At 45.0% G+C, this 21,178-nt stretch overlaps 1 protein-coding gene, 1 long non-coding RNA gene and 1 pseudogene across 2 annotated transcripts; 2 read left to right on the top strand and 1 right to left on the bottom strand.

The window, feature by feature from the left end:
* Positions 1-1,531: 1,531 nt before the first annotated feature.
* On the bottom strand, positions 1,532-7,641 carry LOC131922960 (uncharacterized). The gene is made up of 4 exons (XR_009382445.1): positions 7,496-7,641; positions 4,070-4,234; positions 3,772-3,871; positions 1,532-1,734 (listed from the first exon to the last, which is right to left on the bottom strand). It is a non-coding gene; the product is annotated as an uncharacterized LOC131922960 (long non-coding RNA).
* Positions 7,642-7,647: 6 nt separating this feature from the next.
* Pop4 (POP4 homolog, ribonuclease P/MRP subunit) lies at positions 7,648-16,778 on the top strand. Its single transcript, XM_059277827.1, has 7 exons — positions 7,648-7,891; positions 9,978-10,030; positions 11,641-11,864; positions 13,407-13,484; positions 13,637-13,698; positions 15,168-15,269; positions 16,315-16,778. The coding sequence occupies exons 1-7, from the start codon at positions 7,885-7,887 to the stop codon at positions 16,449-16,451; spliced, it is 663 nt and encodes a 220-aa protein (XP_059133810.1). The 5' UTR covers positions 7,648-7,884; the 3' UTR covers positions 16,452-16,778.
* Positions 16,779-19,060: 2,282 nt separating this feature from the next.
* LOC131902406 (coiled-coil domain-containing protein 50-like) lies at positions 19,061-20,976 on the top strand (annotated as a pseudogene).
* Positions 20,977-21,178: the final 202 nt, after the last annotated feature.

Here is a 21,178-nt window from a genome sequence, read left to right on the forward strand (position 1 = left end):
GGGGAAAATGAGGCCTGCAGCCAGCGTCTACTTCTCTGAGACTGAACATGTCAGAAAGGAGAGTACAAGTAAGAACTGAGTGCATGCCCTTGCAGCCTACAGTGAGGGTCCTTGAAACTCCTCCAGGGTCTCAGGAATAACTCCCAAATCCAAAGCCTCAAATTCATGTGAGCCCCTCATATAAACCAAACCGAATTGTACTCGATGGAATCAGCTCACAGCAACTTAATCTACTGAAAACCTGGTATAGTGGTTCACACCTTTAATCCCTGTGGTGATATTTTATTTGTACTAAAATGTGATTTTATTTCTATGTTAATAAATAAAGTTGCCTGAGGGTCAGAGCTAATAGCAAGCCATAGCAGAGCTGAGCATTCGTGGCGCATGCCTTTAATCCCAGCACTTGGTAGGCAGAGCTAGGTAGATCTCTGTGTGGTCAAGGATGCAGCCAGCATTGAAGACACACGCCTTTAATCTCAATACTAATCATAGAAGATCTGGAGGTCTGTACAAACAGGCAGTGACGAGGCAGTCATGTGGTTGGGTTTACAACCAATGAGAAGGCAGAACAGAAAGTCTATATAAAGACAAACACTCAGGAAGTAAGTCTCTCTCTTGGCTGAAGAGGATCGCTGAAGCAGGAAGGGTAAGGCTCTTAGCTCTGACCTCTTGGGCTTTTACCTTTACATTGGCTCTGTGTTTCTTATTTAATAAGACGGTTGGTTACATCTACAAATCCCAGCACTCAGGAGGTAGAGGCAGGTGGATCTCTTGAGTTCAAGACCAGCCTGATCTACACATAGTGAGTTCCAGGACAGCCAGAGCTACATAGTGAGACACTGCCTCAGACAAGAAAATAGATGAAGCCCTATAGTACACAACATGGAGTCAAGAAAGCCTAAAAAGTGACTTTCACAGGTTGAGAGATTAGGGAATTGCATTTGAAAAACTGATGTTGGGCTATACATGGTATGTATCATAGTCTCTACTGTTGATACTAAATTTAAACCAAATTTTAAAATATGGTGCCATCTGTTGACTAGGGGAATGCATGTGATCAGGCCTGTGATTTCTATTGCCAATGTGTCAATTTATTCAATGCAGGAAATGATTTGCCCAGCAGAAATGCCCAATGCTGAGATGGGGTAGAGCTCAACAAGTAGATCTGTTGCCTAGCAAGTGGGAAACCTGGCTTCCATCCACAACATTTTGAAGCATCACAAAACAAAGTAAGGGAAGTAAAGTCTAACGGCAGTCTCTTTATTCTCCAGTGGCCTCTGATGATATTATTAAAGTAGAAGAACAGAGCCAGCAAAATGAGGCAGTGAGTAAGGAAGCTGGCTGCCAAGCCTGACAACCTGAGTTCAGTATCCTAAACTTACATCAGAGAAGGAAAGAAGCAACTATTTTAAGTTGTCTTCTGAGCTACACATAAATGGCATGGTGAACACATACACACACACACACACACACACACACACACACACACACACACACACAAACACAATAAATAACCAACCAACCTGAAGAATGCTGGTGCCATTGGGTCCATGTTCTCCTCTATCCAACACCTGTAGTTCTGCTTGCCAGTCCTCTGTACTGACACCAGAGTTTGGATCAAGTGCAAAACAGGGTCAGGGAGTTCATAATCTGTGCCTTGTAACTTTGAGGGCATGGATAAAGCTGAGTATCTAATGTTAAGCAGTGCTGTCTTGCAGAGTAGTCCAAGCCAGCCTATGAAGTAAGCACAGGAGAACCCACAATTCAAGAAATGCAATGACCCAGAACCCAAAGTGTCCTGAAAAACCTTCAGATTTCAGATCAATTTACAGCTTTAAGTTTCAGATTAGGATTGTTCAATCAGCAAATCCATGCCAACATTCCCACAGTCCAGAAAACTCCAAAGTATGAGACACTGCTGGTCCCAAACATTTTGGATAAGATGAGAAATACTCACCCTCTGATGTTCTCATAGTATTTCACATAGGGCTTTCTTGTGTGAAAGTCCAAAAAGGCCTGTCTCTCTCACATACAAATAACCATTGAAAAGAACCAGAACTGGACCTGATGGTGATCTCCTATAGTCCTGTCACTGGGCAGGCTGAGGCACATGTATGCATGTGTGTATACATATTTCATACAACAAATGAAATAAAAGAGTAATGAAACAGTTTCCAGCTCTCATGATTAATAAGGCCTCTGGTTCTAATTGCATGCTTGGAGGTAATTTCTTTCTAATCATTAAGTTTTTAAGCAGTGACTAAAACTCCAGTAGAAATGTTTCTCCTTAATCCAAAAGTGAAGTGGGCTACAGAAAGTAATTCCCACTGTCACCAGAAGTCCTTAGATAAATGGATCTCATTCACTAATGGAACACATGGTTTGAATCTGCAATGTCTCCCAGAGGCTCATGTTTTGACCACTTGTTCCCCAGCTGGCGACACTATCTGGGAAGGCGATGGAACCTTCAGGAAGCCCAGCTTCCTGGCAGAAGTAGATAATTAGGAGTGGCCTTTAAGGTTACAGCCCAGACATAGTTCTGGTCATTCTGCTTGTCCTGGTCAGCCATGACATGAGTAGCACTGCCACACACTTCTGCTGCCATGGACTGAGCCACTACACCATGCCCACCCTGCTGTGATAGACTGCAGATCACTGACCCTGAGCCAAAGTTAACCTTTCCACCCTTGTTACTGTACCTATAGTGTCAATGGCAGCAAGAAGTAAACTAAGGGGCTGGCATGATGGTTCTGTGGGTGTGCTGTCTAGTTTTGTGTCAACTTGGCACAAGTTAAAGTCACCTGAGAGCAGGTGAAATGGAGGCTTCGACTGAGAAAATGCCTCCAGAAAGTCAGGCTATAGGCAAACCTGCAAGGAACTTTCTTAATTAGGGATTGATGTGAGAAGGCCCAGCCCATTGTGGCTGGTGCCGCCTGGGCTGGTGGTCCCAGGTTCTATAAGAAAACAGGTTGAAGCCGGGCGGTGGTGGCGCACGCCTTTAATCCCAGCACTCGGGAGGCAGAGCCAGGCGGATCTCTGTGAGTTCGAGGCCAGCCTGGGCTACCAAGTGAGTTCCAGGAAAGGCACAAAGCTACACAGAGAAACCCTGTCTCGAAAAACCAAAAAAAAGAAAAAAAAAAAAAAGAAAACAGGTTGAACAAGCAATGAGGGGTAAGTCAGTAAACATCACTCCTCCATGGCCTGTGCATCCGCTCCTGCCTCCAGATTCCTTCCCAGTTTGGGTTCCTGCCTTGACTTCCCTCAATGGACTGTGACTGGGGAGATATAAGAGAAATAGACCCTTTCTTTCCCGAGTTGCTTTTGGTCATAGTGTTTCATGACAGCAGTAGAAACCCTAACTAAGACAGTGGGTAAATGTGCTGGCTGTCAAGCCTGATGACAGGACTTCAATTTTAGGGAGACACAGAGTGCAGGGTGAAAACTGACTCCTTCAGCTCTCGTTAGACCATCACGCATGCTGTGGCACACACGTGCCAACACTCGCAGACACACATAATAATTGTAATAGAAAAAGGGAGGCTGGAGAGATGGCACAGTGATTAAGAGCACTGGCTGTTCTTCCAGAGGTTCAATTCCCTGTACCCACATGGCAGCTCACGATTGTCTGTAACTCCAGTTCCAGGTACATGACACACTCATATAGATATACAAGCAGGAAAAACACCAATGCACAGAGATTTTTTTAAAAAATGGAATAAAAAGAAGAAAAAGAAAGTAATCCAAGTTATGGCCTGATTTTCAAATACTCACGTGTTTAGTAACTGAAGTTATTCTTGAATCTCTGTATGAAAATGTGCTTCTGTCTTTGATATGACAGCCTGAAGGTCTTAAGACAGCAAGCCAACATAATCTGCACAAATGTAGCAAGATATTAGCTATAGAAGTATACTGGTACTGACTGAAGTAAGTGTATGTGAGTGTGGTACACACGTGCCACAGCATGTGTAGGGAGGTCAGAGGTCAACTCTCTGGAGTCAGTCCTTTTCTGTCTTGGTGGAATTTGGTGATGGAATTCAGGTGGTCAGATTTAGATGGCAAACACCCTTACCTGCTGGCCATCTCACCAATCCTACTTCAAGTTTTCCATAGTAAGTTGTTGGAAGTGGGTGGAGTCACCATCATGCCATTGAACCTCAAATTCTCACAGATTTTTCATAGATTCACTCGTGGGAAAATGCATGACTATCCATGATGCAAAGTTTACCATTCATCGCTACAAAGAGAAAAAAATTAAGATGTCACTTTCATAAAATGAATTTTTTAAATAAGCAAAGGTGTTTCCTCATCCATTTATAAAACCTTTCAATGTATTTGTACAATTTTTCTGTACAGATTTGGTTTTATTTACTAATATTTCTATAACCATCCTAAAAATTGTGATTCTCTAACCTGTAACGGGACCTATTACATACCTGAATATAAGAACATCTCACCTGAGAACATTCTTTAAAAATACAGATTCTAGGGGCCAGGGAGATGGCTCAGGGGTTAAGAACAATTGCTGCTTATCCAGATGTCCCAGAACTCACATTGGGTGGCTCCAAACCACATGTAACTCGAGATCCAATGGAGTTTTCTTCTAGCCTCTGTGACTACTGGCACATGCGTAGTACACATGCACCCACACACATGTATACACACAAACACACACACACACACACACACACACACACATAAACACTTTTAAAATCTTTTTTCAAAACATAGATGCTGGGTACTCATTTGCTAGGTAACTCTAAGAGATGCCTAGGAATCAGAAATTTTGAAACCTTTAATTTGTTTGCTTTCTCAGACAGGGTCTCACTGTGTATCCTAAGAGGACCTTAAACTCTCTATCCTCCTGGCCCAGCTTTCTGAGGGCTGGAGTTATAGGTGTGCACTCTATCACCCATGTGATAAATTTAATTTACCAAATAAATCAGCACATACTTCATTTGCTCAGTCCATAGCTGTCTGAGTACTTTGCTATCATAAATAATAATCACAAAAATTCTAATAGGTATCTCTCTTCATACACTGTTTTCTGAAGAGGATAAAGTGGGGGCGCTCCCTTCTTAAAAAGCAAATATTTTAGTAAGCAGGCAACTGTGGTCACTGTTGCTCTGGGGAACCCACCACCCTACTGTAATCTGAGAATCACAGGGAACACTGGCAGATATTCAAAGCTATGCTTGCTATTTAAAAATGATTCATTAAGAGATTCCTAATAACTGGGGTAGAAAGAGGGCTCAGCAGCTAAGAGCACCTACTATTCTTGCCGAGGATTGGGGTTCAATACACATTGAACACATGAAGGCTTACAAACCATCTCTGTAAGTCCAGTTCCAGAGAATCTGGCACCCTCTTCTGGCCTCTGCAGGCACGAGCCACACACAATGCACGTACCAGATACATACGTACATGCAGTCAAAACACTATAACATAAAGCCGGGCATGGTAGCACATGCCTTTAATGCCAGTACTTGGGAGGTAGGCACGATGATTTCTGTGTGTTTGAGACCAGCCTGGTCTACAGAGGGAGATCCAGGACAGCTAGGGCTGTTGCACAGAGAAACCCTGTCTTGAAAAACCAAAAAGAAAAACCACTCATAAAATAAAAATAATTCTTTTCAAAAAGAGAGACTCCTTTGCCTCTGTCACTATAACCACAGAATCCATGCTACTTTTGAGTCTACAACCCACAAAATGACTCCTATATTTTCAGTTGTCTAACCTCACCCCCACCATCTGCTACTCTGGTAGTTAAACTCAGGGCCTCAATGTACAAAGCAAGTGTTCTGCCACTGAGCTACACCCTAGTCCACTATTGTCTTATGCTTATCTAAGTTCATAACTGTAAGGGAGGAATAGCTCAGTGATACATAGCATAAGTTAGGTCCTGGATTGATCCTAACCACCAAAAACAAATAAGTAAATTCATTAATTAAATAACTTTTTAAAGAAAAGAAGACCAAAAGCTAATACATAATAATCTAATGTATGTCATAGCTACTATAGTAGCAGCATATACTTGAAAAATCACTAAAATTTTAAATGTCTCACCAAAAAAACAATTACATGAGGTTATTTAGACTGATTTAGCCATTTCATAATATATAAATTTCAAAGTGTTATTTTAAATGTATACCATTTTTGTCAAGTAATCTTTTACCATGTTTTAATTCCAGCACTCTTAAGACAGAGGCAGGTGGATCTCTGTGAGTTTGTGGCCAATTTGATCTACATAGCCAGTTCCAGAACAGCCAGGCCTGCAAAAGGAGGCCTATCTCAAAATAGAAATCAAGTATTCATTATTGAGTTCACATTTATGAGTCCCCAAGGGCACTTTTCACACACAGTCTTATACATGCTAAACTAGTGTCAGGCCTTTGCAAATGCAACACATTTGGTGTCCATCCTGTTGTTTTTAGGCTGGCCTCAAAGTCTAAAGCATATGTGTGTTACCATGGCCTGTACTGCTAAAGATCAAAATGGCACACAATTATCACCCAAAGACATATAAAGCCTATGTTTCTTAAACAAGAATGTGGTGCTCTTTGCCCAAGTTTCTCTAAGAATTCTTTTCCCTCTTTAAAAGGAGGTCGCATAGTACTCAATATTAAAAATCACCGACTGAAGAGACCACAGGGACTGTTTCTCTCACCCACCATCCAAGTTAGATCCAGCACTCATCAGAAATTAAGGGTGGTGTCTGGACAGAACCCAGGCAGGCTGAGAAGGCTGGGCTGGGCCTTTGTGTCCCAGATCTGCAGCCACAAGAATCACTTTTTGTCTTTTTTCATATTGACAGAAACTAATGCGCCAAGTCTCAAGAATGCTTTCAGGGTTGGATGCAGTAAGAGAAGCCTGTAAATTCCAATGCTCCAGAGGCTAAGGCAGGAATATTGATTAGACTTAGGAGCTCAGCCTCGGCTACATAGAAAGTGTCTGGGCTTCACAGGGAGACTTTGTCTTCAGAAGGAAAAATAAATAAATTTTAAAAAGCAAGCATTCTGAGACTAAAGCCAGCTAAAGCTACTCTATTATACTCATAGGAAAGAGACCCTTAAACGAGGTCATAAAATTACATAGTAGCTTAAATAGAAGAAAATCCCCGGCCACCATTACAAAAGATAACTAGCAATCCTGTGAGTGAATCCTAGGCCAGCCAGGGACACATGAGTCCCCTGGGGGGCGAAAAGAAAATCCAAACGATGGTGGCTCATGCCTTTAATCCCAGCACATAGAGGGTAGAGGCAGGCAAGTCTCTGAGTTTGAGGCCACCTGGTCTACAAGAGTGAGTTCCAGGATAGCCAGCTCTTACAAAGAGAAACCTTGTCTCGAAAAACTAAAAAGAAAAAAGAAAAAAAAATCCTAAGACCTCAATACAGCCATTACGTCCACTACTTCGGGCCCATTTCTGCCCTCCACAGTCCCAATCTCCCTCGCATCCTCTCCATGACAGCTTGCCAAGCTATACTTCATTAATCCTGACCCGCAACCGGACTGTTCGGCCAGGAGAGCCATAAACTGAAGAGGCCACAAATAACAGACTCCACCCGCCACAGAACCGGCACTTAGCTAGCCCCTCCCTCGGCAGCAGAGCTAAACCCAAGGCGCATGCACCGCCAGAGCCCGTCGCGCTTCGATGGCGTCACGCAAAGCGCCGTGTCCGAGATCTGGTCGCATCCATTGATGACGCCTGGAGCAAGTCTGTTTGTGTACTGTGCGCAAGTTGTTTCTTGGGCACAAGGGATTTTTCCAGCGGAAAGGTAAACAAGAAAGAGTCCTGGTGGCTGAAAGCTGCTGAACGAAGTGAAGAAAGGGGAAGAGTGAGTGAGACCTGAAGGAAACGTCATCAAAGCGCTCCGGAAGCGTCCGACAATGAAGGGTAAGCGGGATGAGAGACACGAAATTGGGCCGGGATGACAGTATAGAGGGTCTGGAACAGGAAGCTGAATCAGGGATACCTGTCGCAACAGAGTCCCAAGACAGTTTCCAGGGAACTGACTCATAGTACACAAAAGAAATCAAGGCGCAGAGTGTGAAGTGGCCGGACACAGTCTCTAAGCTAGGAATAGATGTCAAGATCGAGTGTGTGTGTTCTCCCCAGGGGAGCTAGAGCTGCTCAGGGGAACTAGAAGAGGTGGATCCAAGACCTTGGCAGGACTTAGCCACTACCTTCTCAGATAACTGCTGACAGGACCTGCTCCCCTCTACCACCTGGCTTTTCACCCTTTGTCATGGAAAAACCTTCTTAGGGGCAGTATCACAAACCTAAGGCATTGGTATTTGAGCAGAAAAGAGATGTTCCAGGAAAGGAAGCAAGCACTGGAGCAGTATAAGAGGGGAGAGAGGATACTGTAAAGATTAAGCCTCTGATCTGTTGATTTACACTCCTGCTATGTCCTTTTATCAGAGATCAAGTGCCTTGGCATATCTCAACTTCAATATTATTTTGTACATAACTAGGAATAACGATGTTTAAAATTGCTTAGGAAGATTAATGAGATTAAAATAAATGTATACATGCACCTACCAGTGTATATATGTGTTGTTTTAAATCAACTACTTGACAAGCAGTGAGTGTACCAGAGCTATTACATGTGTACTGCTGCAAAAAGATTTCCAACTCTGTTGCTAGGCATCTGGGGTAGGTAAAACAAAGTTATTCCTAGGGTCCCAGGCCCTGCACATTAATCTCAGTAAACAAACTGGAGTCTCAATCTGCAGTTCAACAGAGAACTAGATTCTGTATGTAAAACTGGTAACTACCTTGGTTTGTTTGCTTGGACAAACATGTACTCAGGGAAGCACAGGAGAACAGAGGTGGGTTTTTGTTTCTTTGTTTGTTATTATTGTTGCTGTTGGGATAAGGTCTGCTATATAGTTCTGACTGAGCTGGAAACAGACTGTAAACGAGGCTGGCCTCTCCCTCTGAAGTGATGGGATCAACTGTGTGCACTACCACACTCATGTTAGGGACTAAATGTATAGAGTGTAGTATGAGCTACGTTTTCTGGTCATTTGCCCTTTCTTACCACATTTACAACTGTACTCTGTCCCCCAGTGCCACCGTGATGGTTTCCTCCAAACAAATAAGAAACAGAAGCATGGAGGTTTAGAGAGATTTTGCATCATGCTGGTCATATTTAGAATTTGCAGAAAGACTGTTGTATTTTGTCTATCAGGATACATTCCAATTTTATAGATTCTAAACAGTGAAAAATATGTTTTAAATTTCTTGTAGTCAGCAAAATACAGTATTTCAACCAACCACCCCCTAACCATTAACATCACCTCAGTTTTAGTGTCTTCATTCCTTAGTGAGCAACTGCCCCAGCATAATTATAGCTTGTATTTTAAATCAGAACTACTCTAAATGTGATCCAATGAGGAGTTTTTCTGGACATGCAGAGTCTGGAGTAGGAACTAAAACCCCATGTTTTAATAAGATCCCAGAGGTTCTTAAACACATTAAGCTTTGAGAGGTGCTCTTTTAAACCTCATCCTAAATATTTCTAGGACAAATCTGGCCAGAGGGAAGAGTTAAGAAGTATCTAAGATAGTTGTGGTGGTACATGTCTGTAATCCCAGGAACTAGCACTTAGGAGCCTGAGACAGAAGTATTGGAGGTTTAAGGCCATTGTGAGCTACATAGCAAATTCTAAGTCAGCCTAGGATGCAAAGTGAGACTGTGTCTTTAAATAAATATGTAAATAAGCAGCATTCAGTAGGACCAGAGACATGGATCCATGATGAAGCATTTGCCTGGCATGCATTAAACCCCACTGAGTTTAATCCCCCAGGACTGCAGAGTAAAACAGAAGTACCATCCAAGAAAGCTTTGCCTTTTCATACTAACCAAGTATTCCGTCTCTAAATAAGTGTAGTTTTGGTCATACTTAGAAGAGCCTTGGATATCACATTCATTCCTAACAGGAAGTAATCTTCTATTTTTGTCTTTCATCCCCCAGCTGTGATTTACCATGCCTTTTCTCATAAAGAAGCCAAGGAGCACGATGTACAGGTAGTGTCTTTCAAAGGTGGGCTGGGAGCAGTAGACTTGATAGCAAAGATGGTTCAATGTCTTCTAAGACTGGTCTAGCTGTCCTTTCCCATGGATTACTCTTCACCTTTACAGTCAGCATATTAGGCCCCATCGAGGTCTTTTGTGCTGATGTCTTCTTGTGCCAGACTCCTTTCTTAGGGTACCAGAGTCAGCTCTGAGGGACTTGGACTCCTAGATTTCATGTCATCTTCCACTCCAGGGGAATGACAGCCAGAGCCTACCTGAAACCTGACTTGCTCTTGCTTCTGTGTTCAGTGTTCAGGCCATTTCATAAGTGAATGTTATAAATTCTGTCTGGATGCTTCAGCATGCTTTGTCAGTTGGGTGGACATGTCACCTGTGTCTCATAAAGAACACATGCCCTACCAGGCTGTGTGGCGCATGCCTTTAATCCCAGTTCTTGGGAGGCAGAGGCAGGCAGTTCTCTGAGCTTAAAGACAGTTAGGGATACACAGAGAAACCCTGTCTCAAAAAAGCAAAAGAGAGAGAAAGAGAGAGAATATCCTTGAAATCAAGATTTTAAAAGGCCTTGATTTTATTTCCCCATGAAAGAGAGACCACATATGTGTTTAAAAGAACCAAATTGTTCAGATATTGATGATAGATTGTTTAGCCATCCCAACTATGAACTGCCTCAAAGATTGTGTGTTCTGTCTTTTTACCCCCTGCTTTAGCAGAGAGAGGGTATCGGCCACTGTTGATATGTTAACCAAAATAAAGCTGGCAGTTAGCCTCAGACTTGTTTTTACTGTCTGGTTAGTGCAAAAAGAGCCCAGCAAATGGTCCAGCCAAGTGGTAGGTCCTCAGGAAAGAGCACAGTCTGGTTTGCAGCAGATGAAGGCCAAGTGAGATGCCTGCTGCCCAGTGAAGAATAGACTGTTGCTGCCCCAACTTGAGAGTTGGTGACACTAGAGTGTCTCAGGACTGGGTGCAACAGTGAAGTGGTTTCACCCGCTCTTCCCTGGGGTATTACAGTCCTGTGGATGAGAGTGAGTAGTGCCCGAGATGCACTTCATGCTTTCTGCCTCAAGGGGGACTGGAGCAGACCTCTCCAACAGCAGCCACATGGAGGCCACAAGGCTGAAAAGCAAGGAAAGGGGACTGTGGTGCTCAGTATCAGATTTCCTCCTCCTTGACCTGCCTGGAACCCCCAGGCAATTTCCCCTAGTTCTGGAATGGCTATTTCCCTAACACCCCCAGCTCCCTTCTATTTCAAGCTAGTCTTATGGTCATGACTTATTAAATAACCTGTATCATCCATTTCTCAAGCTTCCTTCCCCACAAGGATTAGAGAAGTCTTGTGTTACAAAGGATTTTGAATGCTCAATAGAGTTACCTCAGAGAAACAGGACAGGAAGTCAGTGTTTGACCTGGCTACAGTGTAGGACAGTGTCACAGTTAGCATGTGAGTGTTACTTTTACATCTTGGCAGTTGTGTGTAGCAAACATTTGGAAGACAAGGGATTTGTAACCTAGATCAGCAAAAATGGTGGCTCTCAGGAACGGGGTATGAGGGCCCTGAAGTCTGAAAGCAGAACAGTAAACCACACCACCTTGTCCCCGAGCAGGAGCTGGGAAGCCAGCGGGCTGAGGCCTTTGTGAGGGCCTTCCTGAAGCAGAGCATACCTCACTGGAGCCAGCAAGACTGTGAGAGCCATCTTCAACGTAAGGCTGTGGTCTTGGAATACTTCACTCGTCAGAAGCCAAAGCAGCAGAAGAAGAAATCCAAAGGCCTCACTGCCAAACAGAGGAGAGACATGAGGCTCTTTGACATTAACCCAGAGCAACAGAGGTACGCCCATCTTTCCTAAAGGCCTTGCCACTCATCATTGCCTAGTCTTTCTGGTCAGGGTGTGGACAGGGATTCCAGGAGCTCACTGGGCAACCATGCCCCTTTAGTCTCAGGGTCTGCTCTTCCTTCTGCCACAAGGGGGCAGCCTTCCCCTACCAGTGCTCTTATGTCCCAGCTTGGCCTCTAAAAGGCAGGCATTGGTGAGCCTGAGGACTTTCATCATTTAGCATCTCTCCAAGGCTCACTAATAAGTGAGTCTGTTGCCCATGGCAACAGGCTGTTTGTCTTTTAGTTTTCTAGAAAAGAGGAACTGATATTCCTTAATATATACTCTCCTGTAGCTTTTATAAGCACTAGACAGAATCACCCACTCAAAAGTTACTGCCAAGGAGAGGTACTGTCTATGCATTTCCAAAGTTTCTGAAAGGAATGTATCACTATCTTGTGGGAGAATGTCTCCCTCAAGACAGTTCTGAGTTTGTGTTTACAGCCGCTATTTATAGGCTTTGTATAACACTCTATAGCCACATAGCCTTCCACATCCCAGAAGGCATGAGAGTGTCACTTTACTCTGGGACTGTCTCCCTGGGGTCCTTTCAGGAAGTTCCTGTTTCAGGTTTGAGCCTGGTGTTCTTGACTCTCTGACCCTGACTTTGTGTGAACGGGCACCAAGACAAATGGTAACAACCTCAGAGAAAAACTTTGGTCCTCTACCCTCACCTTCCAGACAATCCTGCTACCTTACACAAACAACTACCTAGCCACCTGCACCTCCTGTAACAGTGGGTTAAACAAGACTGATGTTCATGTGTTCATTTCTCTTGGGAAAAGGAGTTTGAATGAACAGCACATGGGTTGTTATGGCTGATGCTACATTGCACCTTCAGATACTCTTCCTGCTCTGAGCTCCCTCCTCGAGTGCTGTGGGATGGTCTGTATGTCAAATGTGTTGCTGATTGGTCAATAAATAAATCACTGATTGGCCAGTGGCCAGGCAGGAAGTATAGGCGGGACTAACAGAGAGGAGAATTGAGAGAACAGGAAGCTGGGTAGGGAGACACTGCCAGCCGCCACCATGACAAGCCGCATGTGAAGATCCCGGTAAGCCACGAGCCATGTGGCAAGGTATAGATTTATGGAAATGGATTAATTTAAGCTGTAAGAACAGTTAGCAAGAAGCCTGCCACGGCCATACAGTTTGTAACCAATATAAGTCTCTGTGTTTACTTGGTTGGGTCTAAGCGGCTGTGGGACTGGCGGGTGAGAGAGATTTGCCCTGACCGTGGGCCAGGCAGGAAAACTTGAGCTACACTCGAGAGCAGAAATTTAGCCTTGAGAAGGTTCTACCAGGGAAGAAATTGAGGTTCAAGGAGGGGAATGCACTCGGCCTTGCCCACATTGTCATTGGGGATCCTAGGGCTTACACGAAGTCTCAAGTGCTCCCTCATGCTCATTCTCAGCCCTGAGCCCAGCTGTCTTCCTGAACACTGGAAATCCCAAGCTCATGTTTCTGACTTTGTACCTGTTCCTGACTTATGACAGATACAGTCTCTTCCTCCCTCTGCATGAACTCTGGAAGCAGTACATCCGAGACCTGTGCAACGGCCTCAAGCCAGACACGTGAGCTTTATTTCTGAAGCCTGCCATGGGATTAGACCCTCAAGTCTTGAGAGCATTAGAGATGCAGCCTGAGAAACCATCTGGGTGTGGGTGTTTGTGATCCTGTTTGCTTTGTTACCAACGCGTCTTTGTGGGCTCTCTTCACCTACTAGGCAGCCACAGATGATTCAGGCCAAGCTCCTAAAGGCAGATCTTCACGGTGCTATTATCTCAGGTAATTTCTATGAGAGCATATGTTCATCTGGGGACTGTTACTCAGTGACAGTATTCAGCCTCTTGTCTGTCACTTGGCATTCCTGAGGTATCTCTATGTTACAAACAGTGAGGATCTAAGATGGATGTGACCTGACCCATCCTGGACCCCTAATAAATACACACTAAGTGCTCTCTGCATGTCATTGGCTCACACTGTTGGCACCTAGCCTCGAGCTGAGACTGTTGGGGACAGATTCTCTCTCATCATGGTTTCCTGGGTTCCATCACCAGCACAGACCTTTCCTGTGACTGGCAGACTCATTCATCCCGTGGCACCCAAGAGCTATCTGGTCATCCAGGAGGCACCTCAAGCTACCTCTCTAACACAGAGCTCTTGGTCTCCCTGGAGGTCAGCTCTCTCTGACCTGGATTCCTCATCTCCGCTACTGTTACATCTCTGTATCCAGTTTGTTCAGGCTGGAAACCTAGGAAGTACATTCACATCACCTCTTTCCTAATCCTCCACCTCAAGTCGATTAACACACCTAGTTCCTGAGTCTAACCTACCTCCAGCTTCCTCAAGCTGCTGTGGAAGCTTTTTGTCACCCTGCCCCAGCTCATGCACCTCAGATTAAATACCCAGAATGAAGGATATCATCAGACTACCGACTGCCAACTGCCACTTGCCTGTTCTAAGCCTCTAGCAGCTTCAGATCCACTCAGAGTAAAAATCCTTGGTGTCCTTGGGTGGCCTCTGTGTGACTTGCACACCTGGTACCTTTGCTTGCGTCCTTCTCTCAACGAGGGGGCTCTGCAGGTTCGTTGAATGACTCTTGCTGTAACTCAGGTACCTTTCCTGATGTCACTTCCTGGGTGCCTACCACCACTAAGTTTCCCCTTCACTCTCATTATTCTGTTCTTATTTTCCTCATAGCCATTATCAGTATCAAGAAACAGAATTGCCCATGTTTTGCTATACACTGTCCTCCACGAGAGCTTCAGCTCCACAGGAGCAGGATACAGGCCATCTCATTCAGTGTCCTGCCCCAGCACCCACATAGGCACATAGTTTGCTCCAGATGCTGACTTCCTTGAGGCAGATAGGGGACTGCTTGTGAGGTGGTTCACCCCTCATTGCTGGGCAGCCCTCTAAAAGGACTACGTTCCAGGAAAAGTTCAGGAGGCCCAGAAGTGAATAATGGATGGCCTGCCCATGGCACTTGCTCCATCAAAGCAACAAGTCTGGTCTTTGTTGGTTCTGTGTATGACCTCTTGGCTCCAGAACCCTGGCCAAAACCCTAAGGACATCTAAGAACAGCCCAGAGATTGCAAAGCCCAGGACGAAGAGTTGGGAAGCCTGGACAGGGCCACTATCCTCTAGGTATTCTCTTGCTCAGCTTAGAAGGGCCAGGTTCCCAGTCCCTAAGGCCAGCCTGTGACTGCCAGCACTACCCAGGCCTTACCCTCAACTGCTTTTCTCCTTTGCAGTCACGAAATCCAAGTGCCCCTCCTATGTGGGGGTCACAGGAATCCTTCTGCAGGAGACCAAGCATGTCTTCAAGATCATCACCAAAGAAGACAACCTGAAAGGTGTGTGTTTTGTCCCTAGGGTGTCAGATATATATCCCCCTTCCTGAGGCTCCCAAGTTCCACTTGGCTGTGGAGTCAAACAGGCTGCAGGTGCTTGCTATGTTATGAACTCCAGAGAGAGGCTCCTGCCCCTCTGGCTCCCAGGAGGTATCTATGAACACAGTCAGCAGCCTGTCCATAAACAGAACAGAAAAACTGCTTGGCTGGGTCTTGGGCCCAGATCTGTTTGAGGTCCCTACCTGCCAAGGTCACCACCTCTCAAATGAGTAACTAAAAGACAGGCAGCAGGACCCAAAACAGCCTGCCCCTGGAGTCCTGAGAACTGCACCCTTGCTGGAGACACTCTGAGTCTTAACATGGTTAGCGCTGCTCCAGCAGGTACTTTTGAATCTTCCAAGATCCCAGTAACTGACCTTGCCCACAAATCCAAGATTCAGATGACAGTTGGAGGGTTTTGTACTCATTCATCTGTTGATGCCAGAGATCAAGCCCAGGACCTCTCTGCTAATCCTGTGCTCTGGGCCTGAGCTACCCCCACAGCCCTGCTTCATTGTTTTTCCATTTCCCTGTATGTTCTGCTCACATTACAACTCTAAGAAAGTAGTGTAGAAGTTTCCCCACTGAGCACAAATCCAAGAACCAGTGCAAAACTGTATGGGAAACAGTCTAGAAACAGGTCTGGGAGCCTAACTTCTGGTAGTTGAGTTAATCACCTCAGAACCTGGAAAGTAGGCATTGAGTTATAGTTAGACTGTGAATCAAATAGCCCAGGTCTTCTTGGGTACTTCTGGCTTGGGTCTCCTCATTCCTATACACTTTTTTTTTTTAAAGACAGTCTCATTATGTAGTCCCAGCTAGCTTGGAACTTGCTGTGTCTACCACACTGGCCTTGAACTCAGAGATCTGCCTGCTGCCTGCCTTTGTCTCCTAAGTGCTGACAATATAAAGTGGCCATCTCACTTACCTTGTACAAACGTGTATGAGTAATGTTCTACCTGAAAATGAATACACTGGCTATGTTGTTCCTCACCCTTTTTCTTTTCAGTTATCCCCAAGCTAAATTGTGTGTTCACCATAGAAATGGATGGCTTCGTTTCCTACATTTATGGAAGCAAATTCCAGCTTCGGTCAAGTGAGAGGTCTGCCAAGAAGTTCAAAGTGAAGGGAACGATTGACCTGTGAACTCTCTGCCACTGGAGACAGAAGTCGGTGGCAGCTGAGAACTGGAAATACTTTAAATACCCACTTTTCCATGAAAGCTTTCTGGCTGTGGCCCGCCTGTAGTCCAGGGAAAGCAGAGTGGCTGAAGAACTTTGAGCAACACAAGAAGTCAGGGGTAGAGATTTGCCTCTCCAGGGAGGAAAGACTAGCAGAAAATGCACCAGGACTAACCCTGGGTGATTTGAGGAAGGGCGCCGTTAGGTTCTATCCTTCATATTTTCCTGTGTTTCATACGTTCTGTGCTGAATCAGTTATTCAGTTAATAATAAAATACACTACAGGCATAAATGGGCTCAAACGAAAGAATCATTCTTGACTTTCTGGGTTGAAAGGGAAGGGGCTTTTGTGACTCCCTCATCCCATGTCCATCTACCACCTCCCATTGCTTTCACAGTGTGGAACATCATGGTTCTGACTGGAAGTCAGTCCTGCTCCAAACTCTGCACTGCCTACAGTTTGCTGCTCACACACGGAGGCATAGTAAGCTTGCTAGATGGCTCAGGGCTTCACTGCAGCAGTCAGAATGGAGCAGAGAGGCAGGTCTGCCAGTACCTGTTGGCTACTATTTGGATAGATTGGCCAGTGTATCCAGCAATGATACCTTTGGCATCTTAGTTCCATTTTTGCTGCTGAAATTATAACTTTTCTACTGTGTAAGGCTCGATGAGGTCTTTTTGCACAAGACCATTGGATCTGCAGGTCGGGGCCAGAATGAGAAATTGGGGGGGTCCAGCCACTCAGTGCCAGTATTAGGGAGACCTTGTCCTTGAAACCTGTTCAGAGGCATCAGTTGTCCCTTGCTTGTAAGAAGTGTCTGCTGGCCAGCTCAGAAACTCGCCCTATCAATAATAAGTGACAACCCATCCAACCACTCACCCGAGGTAAGCGGTGTGCTGGTGGTCAATTCCTTGGTGCCTCCCACTCAGACTACACTGGATGGAAGAGGAATGAGTGAGCCTGGTGTCCTTTATATGACAGGAAAACAGAAAGCCTACTTCCTCCCAGAAATCAAAGTACACCCCTAAGTCCTAGAGACTATCCAAGCCCTGGTTCTATCTACATCATCTAGACATTCCTCATGGCACTGACCCTCATGTTATCACATAGTCCTTGCCACCCAGGTTCAGGGCACACATGAGCCCTCAGCCTGAAAGTGATCATTGTCCAAGGTCTCATGGACTGGGAGATCTGAACCAGAAAGCCTGGGTCCAGAGTCATGTTCTTCCCGGCAGGACAGCTACAGAGATGTAAAGGAGACTGCTAAAAATATGTATATGTTCCTTATTTACCCAGCTCTCTACCAAGGAACTCTGTCTTCTGTGTAGAGACTGCTGTTCTAGCCAGCCAAAAGTGCATGGGTGTTACAAATTTGGAGCAGACCTGTTCATCCCTGCCTCTCTGTGGTGTAAAGTGCACACTATGTTTCATAAACACAGTTGCTTCCCAGAAAAACTGCTGTGCCACTTGCCAACTGAAACGTTTTTCTGCTGGCCCCAACTCAAGTTTCCATTGACTAAGGACATTCTCTCTCAGGGGAGACAATGTGATGCTCACCTGCCACATACTCTCTGCTCTTTGCCTTGTCTGAGATGTGTTGCTATTGTCTCCCTGATCTTCCCAGGGGACCAAGGTCCACAGCATCCTCCCAGGCACTGGTCCTAAGGAAACTACACTTGGTATTACATGGAGTATGACTAGCCAAGTACCCACACTTTCATGGTACTTGGCACTTGTGACTCTGTCTCCAAGGAGCAGGACTATGGTAGAAATGAGATTTGTGGTGTAGAGAGCCACATGTGACAACCAGCTCTGTTGAATGTAAACCATGCACTACAGAAACATTGGCCCCAGGGAGAGTATCGTAGAAGGCAATGGGAAAAGCAGTTGGCATCTCAAGAAAGGACTCAGAATGCTATCGAGATTAGGTTGTGCTAAGATTTCGTCCTGACTGGTCAGCAGCCACCTCTCGCTGTTCATAAGGGCTATCCTCAAGAGGGGGGAGCTCTAGTGTGTCTCTTGTAATGATACCAGGCCATTGAATTAACATCTCATCCTGTGACCCATTTATCCTTAGTTACCTCCTTAAAGATCCTATCTCCAAACATAGTCATGTTGGAAGTTAGAGCTTCAACATAAGAGTTTGAGGGGGTTTAGTATATACCTCAGTAACAACTGTGAAATGTTCCTAATTAGAAAAGGTTGGCTATACCTCCCAGGAAGGTTGGAATATCTGATCTGGACCCCATACGTAGAATGGCTTGGAATTCTCTGGTGTTTCTTTGGTGTATGGTATATGTGGGCCACCAGCCAGCTCAACCTAACTGCTAGACTCCAAGCTCCTTTACTTTGGCAGCACACACAGTATCCAGACTCCTGGAGTTATCAGCAGCCAAACTTCTCCCTCCTTGTTCCACTGGGGACAGCACAGTCTGATTGTAGATGTGTAGAGTGATGGGGTGGTTAATGTCAACATGACTGGATTGAGAAATGCTTTAAAAAGTACACTTCTTCCCCGGCCTGAGCCTCTGTGTGCCCAAGGCCAAGAGGCCGCCGTGGCTGACTGAGTGTGAAGGAAGTGTGTCTAGATTTTGCTGTCCTGGAGGACCACACCCTGGCTCATAGCCTTCAGGAAAAAGAGATGAAGCATCATTTGGCATCAAACATTCAGCAGAACCGCCTGGTCCAGCATGATCTTCAGGTGGCTAAGCAGCTCCAAGAGGAAGACCTGGAAGCCCAGGCTCAGCTCTAGAAGCACACTACAGAGACCTTGAACAGCATGGCTGTGAAGTTGCTCAGGAAATTCAGGAGAAGCCGAAGGATGAGGACATAGCACGTCTTTTGTAAGAGAAGGAGCTACAAGAAGAGAAAAAGGAAGAAGCACCTTCCAGAGCCTTTTGGGGGCAGTGCTTTTGGAGATGGCTACTGTTATGAAGATGGAGGAATGAAACCAAGGGGAATAGAAGAAACTCTGTACTCCTGCACTAGTGACCCATGGGGATCAGGAATGGTATGATGCTGAAATTGCGAGAGGGAGAACTTTTGGCTACACATGTGGACATAAGAGCAGCTCAGGGTTGCTCAGGATGAAGAAATTGCTCGACTTTTGATAGCTGAAGAATAGAAAGCCAAAGATCGAGAAAGGTCATCTTTGGACAAAAGGAAACATGACCCTGAGTGCAAGTCAAAAACAAACTCAACACACGCAAAGTCAAAAGAGAGTGAAGAAGCACAACATTCCAAGATTGACAGGCTGTCACCACGACGACCACCACCTACAGTGATGGGCCCTGAGATCTGGACCATACCCATTTTACAAAACAGCACAGTGCCACTCATCATTTCTCAGAGTCCTCACGTAAAGGTTTCCATAGTAAGCAGTAAAACAAAACAAAATATGGAATCTGGACTTGCTGTAGCAGATATTAACTGAATGATACAAAATGCACTCCACATTGGCTGTTCTCCTTCTATGTGCCATTCCTGGGAGTTACTAAAAAAAAAAAAAAAAAAAAAAAGTACACTTCTTGCTGTGGCTTTGAGGGCTTTCCAGAGAGGATTAATTGAGAGAGAAGATCTACCCTATACATGGGAAGTTTCATTCCCTAGGGTCAGGAGCTGGATACAAGAAAGGAAAGCTTGCTACAGCACAGGCATCCTTGCTTCTTGTCTGTTATGTCCTTTTCCACTGTGCCCTCCCTGCCATGATGACTGAAGCTCAGAGCAAAATAATGCCCTCCTCATGTCATTTATGTCAGGTATTTTATCACAGGGACAAAAGTCTAACATATAGGATGGGCAGAGTTGGCCCCTGAGGGGAGCCATGGGATATCAAGAATCTAATCACACCCAGGTTCAGAACCATCATAAAGAACCCAGGAAATCAAAGCAAGGTCTGTGTGCTGTTCTCTCCACCAAGCAGGAGAAGTGGAAAGGGGACATGTGGCCACCAGTCTCAATCCCATAAGACATACCATAGGTTGCACCCAACTCATTAGTGGTAGGGAAGAGATGGCAGGAACTTCTACTAACTTTCCAAATCATGGAGCAGAATACAAAATTTTGATCAGTTTATCAACACCTGAAATCTTTCAGAGTCTCCAAGCTACCATCTGTCAAATGGGACAACTTGACTGCATGAAGGCCTCCAAAATCAGGCTGCTGGGATTCCTGCACCGGAATAAGTAGGGACATGTCTGCAGCAGCTGATCCTGTGCTGCACTTCAGCCATACTGAGTCAGACTCCAGGAGTGGAACCCAGATATCTGTGTGTTTATGTAACACCCCACCTGCTTCCTCCAGTCACCAGTATTTGAAGATGGTACATTCCAGGTGGCATCTAAGTCTCTTCCAGTCCTGATGTCTGATTTGACCAGGCTTGAGCCAGGCTTTTCTGGATGCTGAAAAGGATCACCCAATGACCAGTCTCTCAGGTTCTGAAGAATAAACATGAAGATTCTTCCCCAAATCCATCAATTGGGGTAAAAGGCTCACTTTCTGGACAATGGCTTTTGCATTAATTTAGTTTGCATTCTTTAACTACAATGCCTCATTAAGATACCTGTTAAATGTCTGTAATATTAATTTAATAGAAGGGGTTCCAATAGAACTGTATTGAATTGTCTATTTAGTTAACCTCATAGGCCTTTAATGGAGGTCTTAAATAGACATGATTAACAAGAGTGCTAGAC

This window comes from Peromyscus eremicus, chromosome 1, assembly GCF_949786415.1.
Source record: "Peromyscus eremicus chromosome 1, PerEre_H2_v1, whole genome shotgun sequence".
NCBI lineage: Eukaryota > Metazoa > Chordata > Mammalia > Rodentia > Cricetidae > Peromyscus > Peromyscus eremicus.

Coding starts and splice junctions, on each gene's coding strand:
- Pop4 (XM_059277827.1), top strand. Junction 13,485..13,636: donor AACGGCCTCAAGCCAGACAC/GTGAGCTTTATT, acceptor TTCACCTACTAG/GCAGCCACAGATGATTCAGG. Junction 15,270..16,314: donor CAAAGAAGACAACCTGAAAG/GTGTGTGTTTTG, acceptor TTTTCTTTTCAG/TTATCCCCAAGCTAAATTGT.